This window comes from Euprymna scolopes, chromosome 13 (assembly GCF_053919585.1).
Source record: "Euprymna scolopes isolate OS-2025 chromosome 13, ASM5391958v1, whole genome shotgun sequence".
Classification (NCBI taxonomy): Eukaryota; Metazoa; Mollusca; class Cephalopoda; order Sepiida; family Sepiolidae; genus Euprymna; species Euprymna scolopes.
In genome coordinates this window covers 97,554,086-97,574,774 of record NC_136494.1, presented here as the reverse complement: position 1 = coordinate 97,574,774, position 20,689 = coordinate 97,554,086, and the positions used below count along the sequence as shown (strand labels likewise).

At 33.4% G+C, this 20,689-nt stretch overlaps 1 protein-coding gene across 2 annotated transcripts in view; it reads right to left on the bottom strand.

Moving 5' to 3' along the window:
• LOC145292099 (adhesion G-protein coupled receptor G6-like) overlaps window positions 1-20,689 on the bottom strand; it is a 231,992-nt gene that overhangs the window by 62,871 nt on the left and 148,432 nt on the right. For both annotated transcript variants that reach the window (XM_080138183.1, XM_080138184.1), the window contains exons 13-15: window positions 19,900-20,023; window positions 8,965-9,134; window positions 920-1,151 (exon numbers count right to left, since the gene is read on the bottom strand). In XM_080138183.1, the coding sequence (XP_079994309.1) occupies window positions 920-1,151; window positions 8,965-9,134; window positions 19,900-20,023 (526 nt within the window). The remainder of the gene's footprint in view (window positions 1-919; window positions 1,152-8,964; window positions 9,135-19,899; window positions 20,024-20,689) is intronic.

Here is a 20,689-nt window from a genome sequence, read left to right as displayed (position 1 = left end):
TTTTATTACGTTTTCATTAAGTTTTTTTATTTTGTTTTACGGCATATCAATCCCTTTCAAAATATTTAATGCTGTATTGGGTGGTTTGGATAAAAGATTTGATGCTTCAAGTTCCTAATATCTTCAAATATTTATTCAGAAAGTTTTATTGGATTAATTAGTCATGATGTAAATATCGCCCCAGAACATGAAATAGCATTTTGGTCTATCATTTTTCAACAATTTGTATTTTTAAGTATGAAATAGCAGCTTTTGCCGGTCTGTCATGATTAAGTTCGAAAAAGCATTTTTTGCTAGTCTGTCATTCTTAAGTTTGAAATAGTATTTTTAGATCTGCCCACGCATTCTTATAGAAGTTATTTCCATCCGCTGATTGCTTTATCATTCAGATATGATAAGTGTTGCAGCCCTTTCCTAGGGCAATAAAGAAAGACATGGACATTTTTTTCCCACCTTCCGACCTTGTGTTACATCCACTCGCGATGGTAATAGGTAAATATCAGATTTATTGTGACGCAACATGAGGCTACAGACTGTATAAGCTAACAGCCAGAAGTACCGACAACCTGTCTTTGTATTCACTTTCTTGTACAATATATTCTTTCTATCTAAACCTGTTGTCCATGTCTTTCTTTATGGTCCTGGGAAAGGGTCGCAACACTTACTATATCAGAGTGATAAAGCAATCAACAGACGGACATAACTTCTATAAGAATGTAAGTTTAAAATAGCATTTTGATCAGTATGTAACACTTGCATTAAAAGCATTTTCGTTAGTATGTAACATTTACATTTGTAAAAGCATTTTGATCAGTGCGTAACACGTGAGTTTGAAATAGTATTTTCGTCGATGTGTTACAGTTTGAAAATAGCATAGCATCTAATCACTTGACGCATAGATTGAATCTTATTTACTTACTGGTTTGCGCTGAATTTAGCTTCTTCTGCCTGAATCAGACTCTTTTCAGGGGAGTTAATCATGTTGTTGAGAATAGGGAAGACATGCTCAGTGGTTAGCTGCGTGCTCAAGTTGGATATATGTGGCATGATTCTTTGCAGGATTTGAACACTCAACTCAACATCGATTTGCTTGAAGAAGATGGCATTCTCAGAAATATTCAGTAAACGAGCCGTTTGTCTTTCAATAGTGTCTGAAAAATTGAAAAATTGATATGAGTTGTATTATTATATTTATAATTACTAGTGAGACCTGTAAAAATTTAATGGATATGAGGAGAGTCATTCGGCGTACAGCCTGTTACAGATATCCCACTTGCAATGTTATTTAAATACACAAGGAATAGGAGAAGGCAAATAGCTATAAACAATAATATATATATATATATATATATATATATATATATATATATATAGGCAGCATTTTTTTCCCTTAAGCATATTTCAGTAAATAAAATAGACGTATTTTGTCTATTAATTTTCCTTTTGATTCTTTCCAACTACCGAATAACGGTCTTCATTATTTTGGAGCGTGAATTCAACAAGATTAAACGAACTCTAATAAATAATGGATATCGCAACCATGTTAATGGCGAACAAATTAGGAAAATTAAAAATATAAATCGAAATAATACAGAATCCAAAACTACATCTACTGCATATATAAAACTATTCTATCAAAACCAAATGCCTTATAATTATAGAGTAGATGAAAACGCAATTAAAATTATTAATAAAAATGTTCAACGCATATACCCTAACAAGAAATAGAATTAATCATTTACTACAATAAATTTAAAACTTATAACCTGATTGTAACTAATACCCCCCCCCCCGACTGAGTTGCTTGATTGTAACTAATACCCCCCCCCCCGACTGAGTTGCTTGATAAGACTTTAATTTATGAATCCAAATGCCTTTTTGGGAGATCATGTCTTCTACAATAAAGTTGAAAACATTGACATATGTTTGACTACCACGACATTGTCGAGGAGATTAAACATGCATCGCTCCGAAAACAGTACTCTATTTAACCACCTAACTAATCAATATTTCTGTCCTTTGCCTTAATTTAGACAGATTTTTGTTGAGCAGAACAGTAATAAACGGAAACTTGAAATACTAGAAGCATTACTAATAAAAACTAAAAACCTACTATCAATAAAATAAAATTTGCCAATAGCAGTAACATACTGAAATGTTTGTAAAGTTATTAAAATAATTAACCAATGAAATAAATATACACGTTATGAAAAAAAAAAAAATTATATAAAGTGCTTAAAACCAGTTAGATCAATCTATCTCTGATGATGAATTCAAAAGAGTTGGAAAGTACTCAGACTTACGAGACAAATATGGCAATTACATCAGCCAGTTTCTACCAGAAGTGAAGACCGTTATTTAGAGAAGTTAAAAAGGATCAAAAACAGAATCAATAGACAAAATCGTTTATTTTATTTAATGAAATATAGATATACAGTGGCGCCAAAAAGAACGTCCACACTTGCCATTTTTTCAAAAACCGCAAATTTAAGGTAAATTGAATGTAGATGTTTAAACAATCTATACCTCATTTGATTCGCCTTTTATTCCCCTATACTTTTACCTGTTCATATTTGACTTTTAATCGAAGTATCCTAGTGTTCACGTCAATTTAAAAAATTAAATTTAAATCGAGAAGGCAAAAAGAAACTCTGCAGCAACAAATGAGCTTAAAACCAGCTTAAAATATCCACCTTTTAGGCAGTAAATATCTCTATTCGTAATTGCTATTGTTCCAGGTCATACAATGTAATATTTAATCTATATGCGTCGACTTTCTCTTAGTAATCGCCAGGAGTTCATTAATCTCCACCTTTCTGGTTTGTCCAATCGAGAAATCGGCTGCAGATTGAAGTGTGATTAGAAAACGGTATGAATAACAGTGGGAAAGCACTAAAACACCGGCAGTATTCGTGATGCTCATAAATATGGTCGTCCTAGAGTTACTTTTTAAAGGAAAGACAATGTTATCAAGAGCCATAGCCTCAAAACCAGATTTGAAACGGCTCCCCAAATCCAATAGCAGTGTAATCTTGTTAAATAGTGCTCTCTTTCTACAGTTAATAACAGACTAAAGGAACTTAATTTGAAAAGCTGTGTTGCAAGACACAAGCTAATGATTTCTGTAAAGAACAGAAAGCACCACCTGGACTTCGTCAAATGCAATGAAGATCGTGACTCTTCATATTGGTCGAAAATGATTTTTTGTGATGAAAGCCAGTTCAATAGGCTAGGCAGTATGTCCGTTGAAGGAAGGATGAAGAATTTAATCCTAAGTGCACAGTTTCAACGTTGCAAGGTGATGGGGGTTCAGTTTTGGTGTGGGGCAATGGCATAGCATCAGATTTTTCTGCCCGGGGCGGTCGTAACATTTGCCCCCTCCCCCAGCATATAATTGCCTGTCCCCCCACACTGGAATATAATTACCTGTTTTGCCTCCCCCCCCTCTGGCATATAATTACATGTTTTGCCCCTCCACTGCTGGCATATGACAACCTGTTAAAACCTTCAAAATTCCAAAAAGCCCTCAAAATATTTATTTTCATTGAACTAATGTTTACATAATTCCCTTCAGATTAATGTTTACACAATTCCCTTTTTAAATTTAAATTTAATTTAACAATTTCTTTTCAATAATTTGAATAATAATAAGTATGTAAACATTAATCTAAAGGGAATTATGTAAATGTTAATATGAAACAAAAAAAAAACAAATGTTTTTTCAAAACAAAAACGTATAATTCAAATTATAAAAGAATATTAAATTAAATTCATTGACTACACAAACAAATATAATAATAAATTTTAATGAGAACATTTGGACACTTGAAAATCTTATGAAATGATAAAATCATTTTTATTTACTGTTTTGTTGTTGTTCAAGTCCGAATTTTCGCCAAATAACATGGCTGTATCAAAGAGAGGATAGTCCGAGGTAGTCTTATTTTCTTTTTCTTCATAATGTTACTATTCAGAGGTCGAACCTCTCAAAGAGAAAAAAAATGTCTTGTATTGGCACTTTTTTTTAATCCTTGTGTCTAATCGCTCAATTTAAACGCAAAGTTTAATACATGGAAAGTCACACATTTTAGAAAACATTTTTTTATAAATTTAAATGAGAATATTTGAAATTTGAATTTATAAATTTAAATGTGAACATTTGAAAACATGATAAGGTTAAGAAATGATAAAGTCATTTTTATTTACTTTTTTATTATTATTTCCGAATTTTCACAAAAAAACATGGCTGTATAAAGGAGAGGATAGTCCGATGCAGTTTTCTTTTTGTTTCATAATGTTATTATTAAGAGGTCGAACCTCCCGAAGAGAAAAAAGTCTTTTATCCGTGCTTTTTGAAATCCGTTTGTGTAATCGCATGGTTTAAGCGCGAAATTTAAGAAATTTGTTGTTGTTAATAATGTTTCAATCCTTTTAAAAATAGTTAAAAAATTTTTTAAATAAATGAATTGAAAATAAGCCTATAAATTTATTTTTCGTGAGAGAACTATCGCAAGGCATCAAGTCGGTTAAAAATTTACAGATATACTTTTCGGGCTTGTATTTTCGGCAAAGTTATCAATAACTCTATTAAAATTCACTCTATCGACAAGTTCCCTCTCTATGGAGAGGATTGCCAAGTCTGTAAGCCTTGTCTGTCTCATTTTTGATCAAAGGTAGTTTTTATGAGCTTCAGTTTCGAGAAAGAGCGCTCACAGCTGGCAACGCTAATAGCTCGGGTAAGGAAAATGCGCAGCAAGATAACAATATTAGGGACGGAATCCCCAAGGCGATATCTCTGCATAAAGTTCAAAATTTCAAGAGGTCCATTAATTTTGTCTTTTCTCAAAGCTTTCACAAAATATTGTAATCTCTTCCTTCCGACAAAGAATTTATATTTTTCTATATCTTCGTCAGCTTCACCAAGCTAACAATCATAATTATCATCAAGCAGATATGACGGTGGAAGAAAAACATATTTACTTGCAAGATTGTTAACGTGCTGAAATTTGCAAAATATTTCTTCAGTCAACCTGTCTATGACAGACAGCATTTCCCGTCTCAACTCAGTATCAAACCCACAGTGCTACATCAGTCATTCGTTCACCATTCGTTCGTTTCTTTTTGCGGATACGATGCTCCATGCTTATCCCCATTTCAGAGCAGGGATTTTTGTTTTTTTTTTGACTCGTCTATTGAAGTGTCAGGAATTTAAGACAGAATCGGTAATTGAATCGGAATCGAGAAAAAATTTGGAATCGTCCCATCACTAGTACACCCCCTCACACATATATATATATAGCGTTACTAGCGACATTAACTGGTAATATTATTCTATTGGCATTTCCTTTGAAAGTTTGTATATATCAGCATTTTCAAGCATTCATAAACTACATTTAACAACCGAATGAAAGTGTTACATGATAAGGGCTGTCCCCTTTTCATGTAAGTATAAAAATGGAGAATTTAGTTTAAAATGAAAATGAAATAGCAATAGACAAATTCGAACCTCGTAATTTAGTTTAGAAATAGATTACGTGTGAGAATTTAAAAATGTAAAACAAACATTTGTTTAGAATATAGATAAATATTTCAAGGAAAGAATGTGAACTCTCAAGTTTATTATGAAATGTTAAATTGAAAGAATGCAGCTTATAAGACAATGTTTTTAACATATTGAATATAGGTTAAAATTCCTTTTGTGGAAATAGGAAAAGTTTTGGACACGTATGTCCATAGCACGTGAAAGAAGGCACATGTTTTAACATGTGTATGACGTCACGGAAAATAGAAAGTTCTAGGAATAGAGAAAAAACTTTAGAGTTAGTCAGTCAGTGAAAAAACTCGGAGAGAGACAGTCAGGCGTCTAGGAGCGAGACGTCACTTCAAGAAAAAATGTGAGACTTTGAATTCTTGGTGCTGGAAACACGGCCGTGTGACGAAATAAACCATCAAGTGTTTTTTGTAAAGCTCGTCTTGTGTCTTATGATTCTTACAGAAAGGTAAAGTGGAATTGTATTATATATTTGTGTTATATGTCTTTACATACACGTCTCAATATCATCATGTCCGAACTGTCTGAACACTATCCCTTCACTCCAAGAGCTTTCTTCTTCTTCCATTCAACACAATTAAAGAATGAACTTTTAATATATAAGAATCTCTCCTAACTTGAACAATCTCTCTCTCTGAGTCTTACAACATCCCTCACTGTAATAAGACTCTTTCTAAGCATCTCTTCCTAAGACTCTCTCAATGAAACTCCTATATAACTAAAGTTTTTGCGAGACATACATACATACATACATACATAGATACATTTAAAAAGACAAGTAAGATTTATATTATAGCTAATAGGGAGAATACAAAATCTAAACCCTTAGATAAAACTTTAATTTTATTAAGACAGTATTCGAAAAATAAAATGTTTGCTTCCATCATTTAGTTCACAACTATATCTCCTTCGAACCAAGAGAAGTTGTTTTCTCTTTTTAATTGAAGCACGTTGCTTATCAAATTCATCACAGACAGATACTTACAAAAGCGAAAGAAATAAATTAAAAGAATGACAGAAAACTCTTACCTACAGATCAAAGCCAATGGCGAGTATTGATATAATTTTCAAGCCTTTCGGTTATCTGATTAATATCATTCCGTATAAATACACGCTCCACAGATAAACTAGGTTTGATTTTGGACGCAACAATACACTTGCTGATATATATATCAATGTATACTTCTATAATTATTTTGTCTATTGATATTCATATTAAAAACTCATGCATATATATATATATATATATATATATATATATATATATATATATATATATATATATATATATTCCATTTCGTCACTTAACAACAATGATAGAACAACGGGTCGTGAAAATTCTACCGTGGGTAAGTTGATAGCATGTTTTTTTTGTTTTTTTTTTCATTACGTGATCTTTAGGCTAAAATTCCGCACGTAAATTTCTTAATTTTTTGTTCATTAACTGTAAATAATTTTATAAGACTTAAAAATTTACATGTTTTTTTTTTGTTTTTTTTTTGTAATATTTATTTATCTCCTTGTGCCTACCAGAGATAAAATAAGTGCATGGAGGGAGTAAAATCACTTTATTTTTACTGATAGTTGTTTAAAAAATAACACTGAAACTAGGTCAGTCAGTCAACTTTTCTTTTTTTCTATTATACTGAACTAGTTGCCAGAGAGAGAGAGAGAGAGAGAGAGAGAGAGGGGGAGAAAGAGTGAGAGAGGAAGAGAGAAAGAGAGAGAAAGAATTAGGGGTGCGAGAGACAGAGAGAGAAAATGAAAATGGAAAAAGAGGGTGGAAATCGGAGGGATGAGGGGGATATAAGGACAGAGAATGAAGGACAGTTTGAAAGAGAGAGAGAGAGAGAGAGAGAGAGAGAGAGAGAGAGAGAGAGAGATGTTTAAAATTAAAAATGGTACATACTTTTTTATAACATACTTTTTTAAAAACATTTATATTTTTTTATCATCAATGCTCCCGGCAATTCCTTTTAAGGACTTTTAGTATGAATATAAAGCGAAGAATTGTGTGTGTTCACAAATTTTTATAACAGGATGAAGACAAAGAGGAACGTTCTGATCCCCATCGGGCATCAGTTGAAATGAATGGCTCTCGTCTTGAGGAAACCTCAAGTTTTGACAAGCTTCTGGGCTTGACCTTTACTCCTGATCTTAAATGGAACAGGTACATCAAATCTGTTGCCAAGGCTGCTGGGAAAATGGTGGGATCCTTCTATCGAGCCAGTAGATATCTCACTGCTGATGCAATTCTCTATTTATATAAGAGCCAGGTACGTCCAAGGATGGAGTACTGTTGCCACATCTGGGCAGGAGCTGCTAGAAAGGATTTCTCTTACCTTGATAGAGTTCAAAATAGACTTTGTAGTCTCATAGGAGATATCATTTTCTCTTCCCTGCAACCTCTATCTCACAGAAGAGATGTTGCGAGTTTGTCTCTGATGTATCGTTATTTTCATGGAAAGTGTTCGATTGAGCTTTAGTCTATGATACCCCCTTGCCAAACTTTCATAAGAAACACTCATCTAGCTGAAAACACTATCAATAATCCCCCCACTCTTTATCTGGGCCTAAACCTAAACGTAGATTCCATGAACAAAGCTTCTTTCTTAGAACTGCACGCCTGTGGAATTGTCTTCCGCTTTCCTGCTTTCCAGCTGACTACAATATGGTTGTCTTCAAGTCTAACGTAAACAAGTTCTTGATGAGCCGTCCTACTTGTTAACAAATTTACCAAATTTCCATTACTAACGATTACTATATTGTCCAATTTCTACTGTACACTCTTTAACACTTATCCTTGAGTGGCCTCTTGGCCTTGATAAGTGGTGATGCCTATGTAAAAAAAACAAAAAACAACAACAAAAAAAAACTAATATTGATGATGACAAATCTTCCGTTTTTTTTTTTCTCTATTCTCCCATTTACTCTAAACTTTTCCTACTTCCTAAAATTCTCTATTTCTTTCTTCGTTTTTCTTTTTTCCTTCTTTCTATCTTTTCCTACCTTCAGCTTTGTCAGTCACAAAGCTTGTGTTTTGTCAACAGTGACTAAAAGCAAAAAAAAAAAAAAAAAAAAATTTAATTTGTACATTTTTTTTTATCGAGAATTTCTTATTCTTAAACACAAGGTCAAGTGTTGGTTTGATGAACGTGTTTCTTTCGGACGATCTAGATTTGAACTAGGAAGATCCAGATTTTCAATCCGTGCCGTTAACCACTTAGTCATTACTTCCAGTTCTTTATTTACCCCCTTTCTTCAAAAACTTTTTCTTCACCCAGTTTCCCTAACTAGCGCAAATATGGTTCTTGTATTGATTAAGAAATAAAAATTCCCTTTTCTCAAAAATGTTTAAATAAATATATTTTTGTACATGCTTATTGAGATTAAAAGCAAAATCTGGTTCCTACCATCATCGACATCTTCAAGATCCAGGTCGTGAAGCTCTCGGGTAATCCAATCATCTGATAGACATTGGCTCGTATCAGGTTCCGCCCACATTGCACTGTTTGAAGCTATTGATTCTTCTGTTGATTCTTCTGAGTCAAGCTCTAGTCTGCGCTTTCTTCGATTCATAATGCTATCAAAACATAAAATAATATATATAATGACACCACATAAAACAAATAAACTCTAAGTATTTTCTTGCTGTAATTATCCACGCTAGGTTATCTGCCCTTGGAATTTTCATATTTGCTTCGTTAAGATAATAGAACTTTTTTTTTTTTTTTATCTCAGCTCTTTCCTAATCGATGGAAATTCTTATTATAAATTGCACAATGTTTACTGTTTTAAAATAGAATTTTACTGTCATCCGGTAGACTTTTTAAAGAAATAAAACGGAAAGGAATAAAGAATGTGTCAATTGAATATAAATGAATTTAGTGAGTTTAGAATAAACTGTACTTATGATATTAAACAATGGGAGGAATTTTCAATTATTTGTAGATTTCTTAGAAATGTTTTTCATAAACCCTAAGCAGAAAAGAATATATCTAATAATAAGTTTCAACTAAAAAAGAAATAAGAAGTCAAAAGATTGTTCCTATTTACTTACCTCTCCGTTAGGTTAGGATTAGAGTTAGAGTAAAGGTTGAATGATGTCTCCATTCAGTCTCAAGAAACAATGGATACCCCCTGTAATAGTAGCTGCATGTGTGATCATGCGGCAAGTTTGCGGCAAGGGTTACGGAATCGTCAACCACACTTCTCCTGAACCGGCACTGTTTAAATGCCATGGTAAGAAGTGCTAGACGACTGGAAACAATACCAAGATAAGCGGAGAGCACATACAGCAATTGGAATTCCCAAATGGTCACTCATTTTAGCATTGACCAGGCTTAACGTTGCTTAACTTCAATGATCTAATGGGAACCGGTGTATCAATGTGAATTATGCCATTAGGGTTAGAGTTAGAGTTAGAACAATATTAGGCTTTAATTTGAAGAATTCCAGCTTCCCTGTTAGAAAGATACAAAAATATAATGCAAGGGGAGTAATTCTTTACTTCTTTGGGCAAAGTTGCCCCCCCCCATTGTCCGTAGTCCTAGACTTTAAATTCTCACGATTTCTCGCGAGATTAACGACCGGAAGTAGTGAGTGGAGGGAAAACAGAATGACTTTCAAAATGGAGAAATGAGCATCATTCCCGCTTGTTCCTGTTATCATACTTGGACTTCTAACCTTTCATGTATTATGTTTGAATGGTCGTTATATGTGTGCGTCTTCACAATAAACGTAAACCGTTATGTAACAGCAAGTGATTTTCTTATTTGTTCATGATTATTCCATTTTTTCAAACATACCCACGTGAAGGCTGAAAACCCTGTGGTAAGAAATTTTATGTTATATTGATCCTAACGCATCCCACTATATAACATTCCCAATAACAGGCACTCTCTTTAAACAAAAACTAAAATTCCATCGATCTAGAGGGATTTTTCCCTCAACAAGGACAGAATAGATGAAGTGTAGTATTAATACAGATACTACACTTTTCTCTCTAGCAAACAACACTGAAGATGAAACGCATGAAGTTAAAAAGGAAAAAACACAATGTTTACAGCATGTAATAAATAAAATGAATTGTGCCCCTATTTCTTGAACGTGGGTTTTATTCTCTTTATAAATGTTTGAACTGAAAAGAGACTTAGAAATTAAATTCTTAGCGTCTCCTAATAATCACTGTTTATATAAAGTTGGGTATTTGTATATGTTTATATATTTCTATGTTTAGGATTCACTCTTAAACTAATCAACCGATCATTATGAATTTAGAGAAACAGCTGCTAGACGTAATGTAGGCTATATTTAGTTAAAATTAGTTTATGTAAATAGTGGGAGGATGAGGTTGAAACTCTTTGTGAAATTCAGATACCATCGATTTTTTTGAAATTTTACCAATTAATATTAGACATAAACTAAGAAATATTGCCAAACTTCAGTTTCTTTGGAGTATTTTAAAAGATTTTAGGAAGTATAATATGCACGTTTGAAAACTCAAATATTTCAGATTTGCATTAAATTTAATCCATAGACATTAGAAACAAATTATACAAGATTCTCTGAATTTCACTTTCTTCATAAGTTCTTTTAAGTGTTAACTTTAGAAATTTTCTATAATAAAATTAATGTAATAAATTTGGATCCAAGTTTGAATAAGGATTCTAAAATATGGTTTAAGTTATATTTTGCTTTTAATCTTCCTAAGGAGGCATGAAATGGTGTAAAACTGTCCAGAGAATTAATTTTGATTTTTAATTTTCCCCGTCCTGAGACGGGTATTCTACTAGTTAAATATAAAAGCAAGCACAAAGTTAAAACTTCCAATATACTTTCACTGATGACCTTATTAAATATAGCGATGGGACGATTCCAATATTTTCTCCAAATTCGAGTACAATTATTGATTCTGTTCTAAATTCCTGATTCCAATACAATTGCCGATTCCAATTCTGATGAAAAAATTACCTTAAAAATTAGAATCTTATTTTTTGCGGCTGAGGTGGGCGTGGGCAAATTATAGTAGACTCCTAATCTAGAATTATATGTGTATATAATATTATTTTTAATTTCATAAACTTCTTCATTTTTCTCCCTATGAATTGTATCCAAGTATTTGATAAACTCATTGTATAATTTGCTTTTATAATTTTCACGTGCCATTTTCCTATTCATCCATTTCTGCTATTTTTGCCTGTGCAATTTTTACCTAAATTCGTTTTTATGATCTATAAATTTTAGTCATATTCCTAGTTTAAAATAAATAAATATTTATTAGTTTATCATTAGTATCAGCAATAAAACTTATGTTTTAAGCAAACATTATGGTTTGTACGACAAAACAACATAATATAAATGTAGGTGTGCTACAAGGGTCGATTTTTGGACATTTATTATTCCTCATATTCATAAATGACCTTCTGATAAAATTGTCTCCGAGATGGGTGTATTTGTTGGTAACACCACACTCTGTAACAGACATGAGAGGAGAATGAATGAACACATATCTAAGGAAACGGCTGAAACCTTTGATGGAGACTTCCAGTTTGTAGTAGAATGGGGCGTAAATGAATGATAACATTCAATTCTGCCAAGACTAAACTTCATTCTTTCAACAATTACAAGAAACCTTCTCGACTACTGATTGCCATGACGAATTGTTCGCTTCCTGAAAGCTCTTCATTCAAACTCCTCAGCTTAACATTCACAGGCAACATGAATTGGAACAAGTACATTGAGGACATTGCCAGGGCTGCTGCAAAGAAGATGGGCTTTCTTTACCGTGCTATAAAGTTGCTTACACCTGAGAGTATTTTATATCTCTATAAGACCACCATTCGCCCATGCATGGAGTATTGAGGCCTCATCTGAGCTGGTCTATCTGCTACTGATCTCACACACTTAAACAGGGTTCAAAAAAGGAGTCTCCAACCTAATAGGTTCCGCACTATCAACCAAACTCCAACCTCTGTCTCATTGATGAAATGCTAAACCACTGCGCCTGTTTTACAACTATTTTAATGGAATGTACACTGAGGAACTCAAGGCAGTATTACTTCTTCAACGTAAACACCACCAACTAACCCAAAAAGCAACAAAATCCCACCCCTACACTCTAGAGATTCCTAGATACTGAAAAGCCTTCTACTCTAATAATTTCTTCTCTCAAATTGCTAGACTTTGGAATTTTCTCCTGGGTTCTTGCTTACCTCACTGTATTGATATGCTCAAGTTCAAATTTAGTGTGAACAGATATCTTGCTGCTCAACTCCCTACATAGTGTCTTTGTAGATTTGGCTCAAAATAGTAGCTACTTACATACAAGTGACATTATGAGTTCTTTGGGGCGAAAAAAAAAAGAAACAGTAAAAAAAAAAGCAATATGTAGGCCACATACGATAATGGCACCAACTTTCTTTTATTTCTTGTCATATATTCTTTGCATATATTTTATTATTTTTACCTCTTGCCTATAACTTCATATCTCTTATGTTGTGTTGCTAAAAAAAATGGTGCTTGATCTTGGTTCATATCTCTTATGTAAATTTAGGATTTTGTAAACCAACGCATTTCAGGTGAAAACATTATTACATACTTATGTGTCATGGTGAAATTAGCATATATTCCAAAAATTACGAAAAATGATCCAATAGATGATGTATTAGAATCATTTAAAAAAAAAAAAGAAGCCAGTCACAATTATGTTATCAGATAGCCTGTTTAATGATGATGGACTTTTAATTTAGTCAATTTAAGTCAAGGGAGATAAATCAGTTTGTCATATTGAATTGGTTGCACAGCTCTTACACATTAAAACATACGATACAACTCGATAATTCAATAAATTCTATTTTTACTTGTAATTATTTTCCTACTCGATGTATTATTCATAATTTTTGCAATTTATACTAATTTTGCTATAACACATAAGTACATAATGTTTTTACCTGAAATGCATTGGTTTAAAAGATTACTAATATAAATAAGTACCAACATCTTTTTCCTTGAACTAATATGTAAGTATAAGTAGCTTGTAGATTGAAAGTTTCGTGTGAAGTTTTATAATCTCGTCAATGAATCAACGTCGATAATACTACAACATAATCTAATATATAGAAGGCTATATGTCTTTCTGTCTGTCTTCATATTTTCAAACACTATCTCATCTGAAACTAAAATTCAATCATTTGAGGTTCTAGTGTCCTCAAATGATTGGATTTTTATGGACCATTCTTTTATGGGTCATTAGCCGGTTAAAATAAGTTTTAAAGGATCAAAAAGGGGTCAAAATTGAAAACATCATTATACATTTTGTACATTCATCTTAGTTTATTTTTAATTTTTAATCGGTTCATATGTGTGTCACGTTGGTGCAGTGGTAACGTCACCAGCTTTGAATGCCACAGATTTGCTTTCATTTTCGATTCTAGCTGATGGCACTCAAATACTTTTTTTACTTTTGAAATCACGACTCTATAATAATATATACAAAATTTTGACAATTTAAAATATGATATTTAAGCGTATTTTATGTCTGGGCAAAGCCAGGGGGACTCCTTGAGTAGTAGTAGTAGTAGTAGTAGTAGTAGTAGTAGTAGTAATTTAAAAATGATTTTGCTGAAAATTATGGATTCAGTATTCCAGACGCCATACAGGGAGACAACTGGAATAACTGTCAGACAATTTTGTAATGTATATAAGTGAAGCCCCAACTTAAGATCTGAAATGTATTAATATGCGTATTATATCCGATTATTTTAGACATGATTCTGTGGAAGTTCGTGCATTTATTACTCAAATTACTTAAATTCAATCAAAGTAAAGTATGATAGTTGTAATGTTTTCCGGCATATCAACCTTGTTTTTTGGATAATTCATTACCAAATCCAGTATTTTTGGTAAAATATTGTAAAGTTCTTAAGATATTTGGATATTTGTGAGTACACCAATGTTTGTTTAGTTAAAAAAATATCATAGTTAAAAAAATATCCGTCGGGAGAAGTTAACAAGATATTATAGATAAAGGGGGTCAGTAGGGCCAGTTTAGTACAGCATGTGAGCAGTGAGTTTGCTGAAGGTTGCTTTTAATAATGGGACGATTCCAATATTTTCCCCGATTCCGATACAATTACTGATTTCTTACTAAATTCCCGATTCCGATACAATTACTGATTTCTTACTAAATTCCCGATTCTGATACTGTTGTGTCTGTATCAATAACAACACGAACACAGAAAGTAAAGGTAAAACAAATATATTAAGACGAAAATAAAATACATATTTACAAAGGTGCAATTGTACTGCAGTTGGAAGATTGTCCGGCAAAGGGCGTGTTAAAGTCTTTCATGGAGCAACCGGCACATGCGTCTTGCCTATCCGGCGTTCGAACACAGCTCTCCGGTCTTGCTGACTTGATACCTTTATCTATATCTTGTTCACCCACGTATGCTAATTAGTGGGCGTCTCCACAACAGATACAATTACTGATTCCGATTCCGATTCCGGTTCTTTATAAACTCTAAATATTTAACTAAGAAGTAGTTATTTTTTTCAAAATGATAGTAAAAACATATGTTTAATGTGCGGATATTTTCTCAGGCGTAAAAAATACACTTGTAAGCGATGACCTATAGATTTTAGTTTGACTATTAGTTAGAAATCAATAAATATTTATTTTATCATTACTACTAGCAGTGGTTTGGTTTTGCTTTTAACAGAATTTAAAAAAAAACAAAAGAATCGTTTACTGGCATCAGAAAGTAGGTACTAATTTTTCCAATTTCGATACCCCTAAAAGTTACGATTTTTTCGATTCCCGATTCTAATTACTCATCCCAACACTAGTTGTTTTACATGATTTGTTGACAAGGTGAAGTTGCGAAAGTGTGGATGCAAGCTTCAGATCGAATAGACATATTATTGAGAGGTCTTGACGAGTATTATCTATAAATATAAAAGCGAAAATGTATGTATGTATGTATGTATGTATGTATGTATGTGTGTTCGCTTTTTCTGTGTATCTACAAAAGGCTTCTTTCAGAGAAGCGGTCGCTCTCTTCACAACTTTTTAAAACTTTTTATATCACATATAAATCGTAATATCTCACAGTTAACAACGAAGCTCGCCTGTCTATTTAATTTGCTCGATTTTGGGAAGATAAATATTCAACATTTGTCGCTCGCCGTATGTGGGTTAGTCTTTTTCCTATAACATCTTGGGGGGGGGGGAAGCGTTCAGCAGTAAATGAAATCCCGCAGTCAAACTTGACCTCATTAACTCATTAAAACGGGCACCTGTTAGCATCTCGCCGTGAGGCAATGGTTAACGTCGCACTTTTTTTTTCACAATTTAATTAACAACTTTGCCTCAACGGTTCGGGTTCGATCCTCATACTTACTTTTTTTAACCCCCCCCCCACCTCCAAACACCCGGGCAACGCCGGATACCCCTCGCTAGTAATTAATAAAACCATGCACAAATAATTAAGCATCTCTTCTTTTCTCTGTCTCTCTTTAACCTTTAACCTTAAAGATGAACATGGCTGAATAAATCATCTTCTTCTAAAAGAACGCGTTGAACTGGTTGATATAATGATAAATTTGTGTAAGAAAACTGCAACCGACTTTTGATTCCAACTAGCAACTAAAGATTGGACACTGACAATCCAGACGAAGGTATGTTCTAAATTAAGTACGAACAGATGATTTTTGAATAAACAAGCCGAGCATTCACGATCCCCTTCCACGAGTGAAGAATTTACTTTCACTATGACTAATGCTTGTGCCAAATTTCATAAAAATCAAAGACATGGTTAATGAGAAAAGTGCAAACAAATGAACGGATGAACAATTTGGAGGAAATTTTATCACTATAACCTCCCCCCCCCCCCGAGGTGTGTGTGTGGGGGGGGGGGCTACCAGAGTTATCCTGGAAAATTTGTTCTGGTAAAAATTTACTTTCACCATGACTAATCTTTATTCAAAATTCAAAAAAAAAAAATCCAAGGTGTGAAAAAAAGTGCGAAAAAAAAAAAAATGAACAAACGAACCAACAAACAGGAGTGAATTACTAGATCCAACCTCTCCTTTGTCCAGAGACCAATAAGGTTGTTTTAAGAAAAGAAGTTGATATCCAACAATATGTTTGCATGATGTACATTTCTGTAATTTTTTCCATGCACTAATTTTCAATATGGTTCTTAATATAAGGTGACCCCTCCAAAATATGCAAAATATAGAAATCGCTCCAGACAATGCTGTAAGCCACTTGGTGTAAGGAGCTAATAAATGAATAAATAAATACTACTTCAAGGTCCAAAACTTGCCAACGATAAGTGTTAAATGAAATAATTTCTAGCCTCAGAAAATAGAAATTCTTCCCTCTTTGTCAGAAACATTGCTCATGGAATATGAGGACTAAAGAATAAAATAAGAGAAGCGAAAGTTACGAATCTTCCAAAAGTAAACTTCAATCTATTCCTGACTTGCCCAGAAAATTTCAATCATGAATGTCCAACAATCTTTATTTAATTACCGTTTAATAATATGTGAGGACATTTTGGTGATTGTCTCATGACTAGAAAGTGTCATCCTAAATCGGTTTCATGCTCATCAGACCATACCTTTCCGTGGTTTTATTTGTATTATTATTGCAACGATAATTTCTATTAAAAAAATTCACAGATTATTCCTGAAGAGAGCTATCACAGCCCAAATCAAGGATATGCCGAGAGATAAATGGGTTAGAATTATTGACAATTTTGTATGTCATATCCAGATGTGTTTATCATTGAAAAGAGATAAAAGAAAGATTGTTGGGCATTAATGACTGAAACTCGGTGGACAAGTCAGACACAGACTGGAATTTATTTGAGTCAAATATGATTGAATTGCAAGAATTTTATTAATGATTCCATTTTTTTTTCGGTGAGAAAAAGTCAACCTGTATCTTCAAATATTTAATCATGCTGCGAATGTATGCTTTATATATAAACTCGTATCTTGAGGATGCTAATATTCTTTGATATAATTGTTACATGAAAGGGCTGTCCCCTTCTCATGTAAGTAACAGACAGACTAGATAAGTGAAAAAAATATTAGGAAAAGGCTAGAATCGAACCCTGTAGGCAAGTGTATAATTGAAATTCTAGGAATGCAGTCCATTATTAATTATTTTAGAAATAGCTAAATATTATTTATGTCGGAAAAAAAGCGATTGCCCATTCTTTTAGAACAACTGGATATTAAATATGCCAGTTAAAAGAATGGACAATGCGAGTTGAAAAATATTGTTTAAAAATAGGTTAGATATTAAACAATTAGAATTAAGAATTCTTTGTTTGCCAAAAATGTGTTTGGACAGACATATGTAAATCCCCGTGAAAGTTAGTCACATTGAGAACCATACTTCTGATGTCATAAACAAAGGAGATTTCTCAATATATTGAATTAGGGTTCGAAGATAGAGGCAGTCAGTTAATTAAGATCAGATAATTGGAGAAGATCACACACGGTGATAGAGTCAGGTGGAGAGAAGAGTAGACCATGTACTCGAAAAGGCTTGAATTCCTGACTTCATCAATCGGACGACAGATGAATAAAGAAATCACCATTAATAATATGTACCTGTTTGTTTCGTGTCGTCATTCCTCACAACCGAAAAGGTACATGTGTTTTGTATATTCATCTATAAACAAACTCTTGTATAACCCGTTACAAGTAATGTGCTTCCTTCATCATAATAACGAGTCTCCTCTTTTCTACATGTGTTAAGAACTGTTGCATCATATCTCCCAGTCTATATTATTAATATGAAGTCCCCAAGAATCGTCAGAGTCGTCGTCGTGTGTAATCCATATAAATGTCATTATCATTCTTGGAGTGGCTGATAGAACAAGCATGGAAATAGGCAGTTTCTATTGATCAGGTGTGGTAGTGACTAAGATAAAAGGCCGAACATAAGGTTTCTGGTACTCAGTCAATATATTTAGAAGTTTTGAGTTAGTTTGCAAGAGAGTTGAACAGTCTGCAGCTCGGAACAGATTGAACATAGTTTTAGCCGAAGAGGAGATGATCTGATCAACCAACTGACTTTTATATATTTGTAAACCAGCGCTTGCACCCTCGGCAATCCAGAACGAAAATAAGGAGAAGATAAAGAAAAAAACCACGGCACACAAATGTTGAGGTCGGTGATTGTTGAGGGACGCATATGGTTTTACAAATTTAACAAGTATTGAATTCCAAATTGTTCTCATCTTTAGTGTTATTCTCACAGTGTTTCAGCCGATTTAACCGCCAACCTTCTTTAAGTATATCTTGTTAAATTCTAAAATCTTTCTGTCAGGAATCTCTTTGGAATTTCAAAGGAACCTTTTATTTAATCTACAAGTATCGCATGTTCTTGTTCTGTCAGCCATGATTGGGTAGAAATCTTAAGCAATTTGCAATTGTATTCTTCGTATCACTCACACTGAAGGTTGAGTCTTCAAGCTCCAGAAGAGTATCATCTAGAACTTAATTTTTACTTAGTACTCTATCCACTATGCCATGTGTTCTTGCTAAAGAAGGTCGGAGGTTAGAAAAGAAAAGTTAGAGGTTAGATCAGAAAAATGGGGAGCAGAAGGAGATCCATGTTCCTATTTACTTGCCTCCCCATGAGGACAGAGCTAGACATAAGGTTGTTTTTTAATGTGGAAAAAATTCAGTAAAAGGAACACTCATGATCAGGAAGAAAATAAAAACTTTTTTAATCTAGAAGGATGTAATGACTAATTAATTTTGGTTTGGTTGTTTTGTTTTATGGCATATCAACCATTTTTGGGGTCATTTAATACTGAATTCAGTAATTTTGGGAACAGTTTTCATGCTTCAAGTTCTTTATATCTTTAAATCCATGGTGTTTGGTTTGCTTGTTTTGTTTACGGCATATCAACACTTTTCGGGTTATTTAATGCCGACTTCAGTAATTTTGGTAAAAGTTTTTCAGCTTTAACTTCTTCATATCTTCAAATATTTATTCAGTGCTTGATTTAGTTGTTTCGTTTTAAGGCATATCAACCCTTTTCGGATTCAGTCATTTTGGTAAAAGTTTTTATACTTAATGTTCTTTATATCTTCGAATATTTGTTTATGGTATTTAACTTGATCGTTTTGTAGAAGAAAATTGTTGTTTTTGTTTTTGGCTTTGCAGAACATGATTGAGTTTTGTAAAGAGACAGGAAAAAACACAATAACATCAATGTTTGGTTCATTTAAGGCCAAGGAGTCGATATCTTTAGACAGCCTTATCTGGTAGCACTGGGGATTTTTCCTTTTAAATGAATCATAAAAAAAGTTCTTACCATCTTCTGGTTGCTTTCTGTTTATTTGCCAAACATGGCAATTCGACATTCATTCCTACTTTTGCAGTCGGCCAATGGAAGTCCCCTTTGTCATCTTGTTCAGTTGTTTCCGCAATACAAAGCACTGGAAATAAATTTGGAAAATAATAAGAGAGCATGTAATTAAAAATAATTAGTCGAGTCTTTGGAAATAATGTGCTTTCTAAATATTAAATGCAGGTTTTCAATATCTTTCATCGAACTGGAAACTTATTAGCAAGATAGATTTCGAAAACTAATCTCTACTTTGAATTCCACTTTAACCTCCTCGCTGAAGATTCTGTGCTTATCAGCTTTTTTTTAGCTTCGTTTTTTTTTTGTTTCTTTTTCAAATAAATCGCTCGTATACATGTCGTAAGCATTCTTGTAATCAATGCATGCTATAGCAATGGTCTTTTTCTCTTCTTTTCTTTTTAAATCTGCTTCAGGATCTTTTGATTTATGAAGATATATAACATGCTTCCCACCATGCATGATGTGACACAAGGTAAAAGGTGGAGCGTTCAAGCCAGCACCCTTAAAGGAGGGACACTCCGGCCTAACAAAAATTGCCTGGGCAGCCCCGTCGCATTCTTTGGTAGGGGTGCCTCAGGCAGTAAGCAATACACATACTCCACCTGAAAGCCATGTGGCAAGGCTTGGAAGGGTGGATTTCTTGGATACTGCTTAGACGACATACCTCAGTCCGACAGGTACTGAGTCAGTTCCTGGACCTGCACCTGTCAGGCTGATCATCAAGAACGGCTTCTTA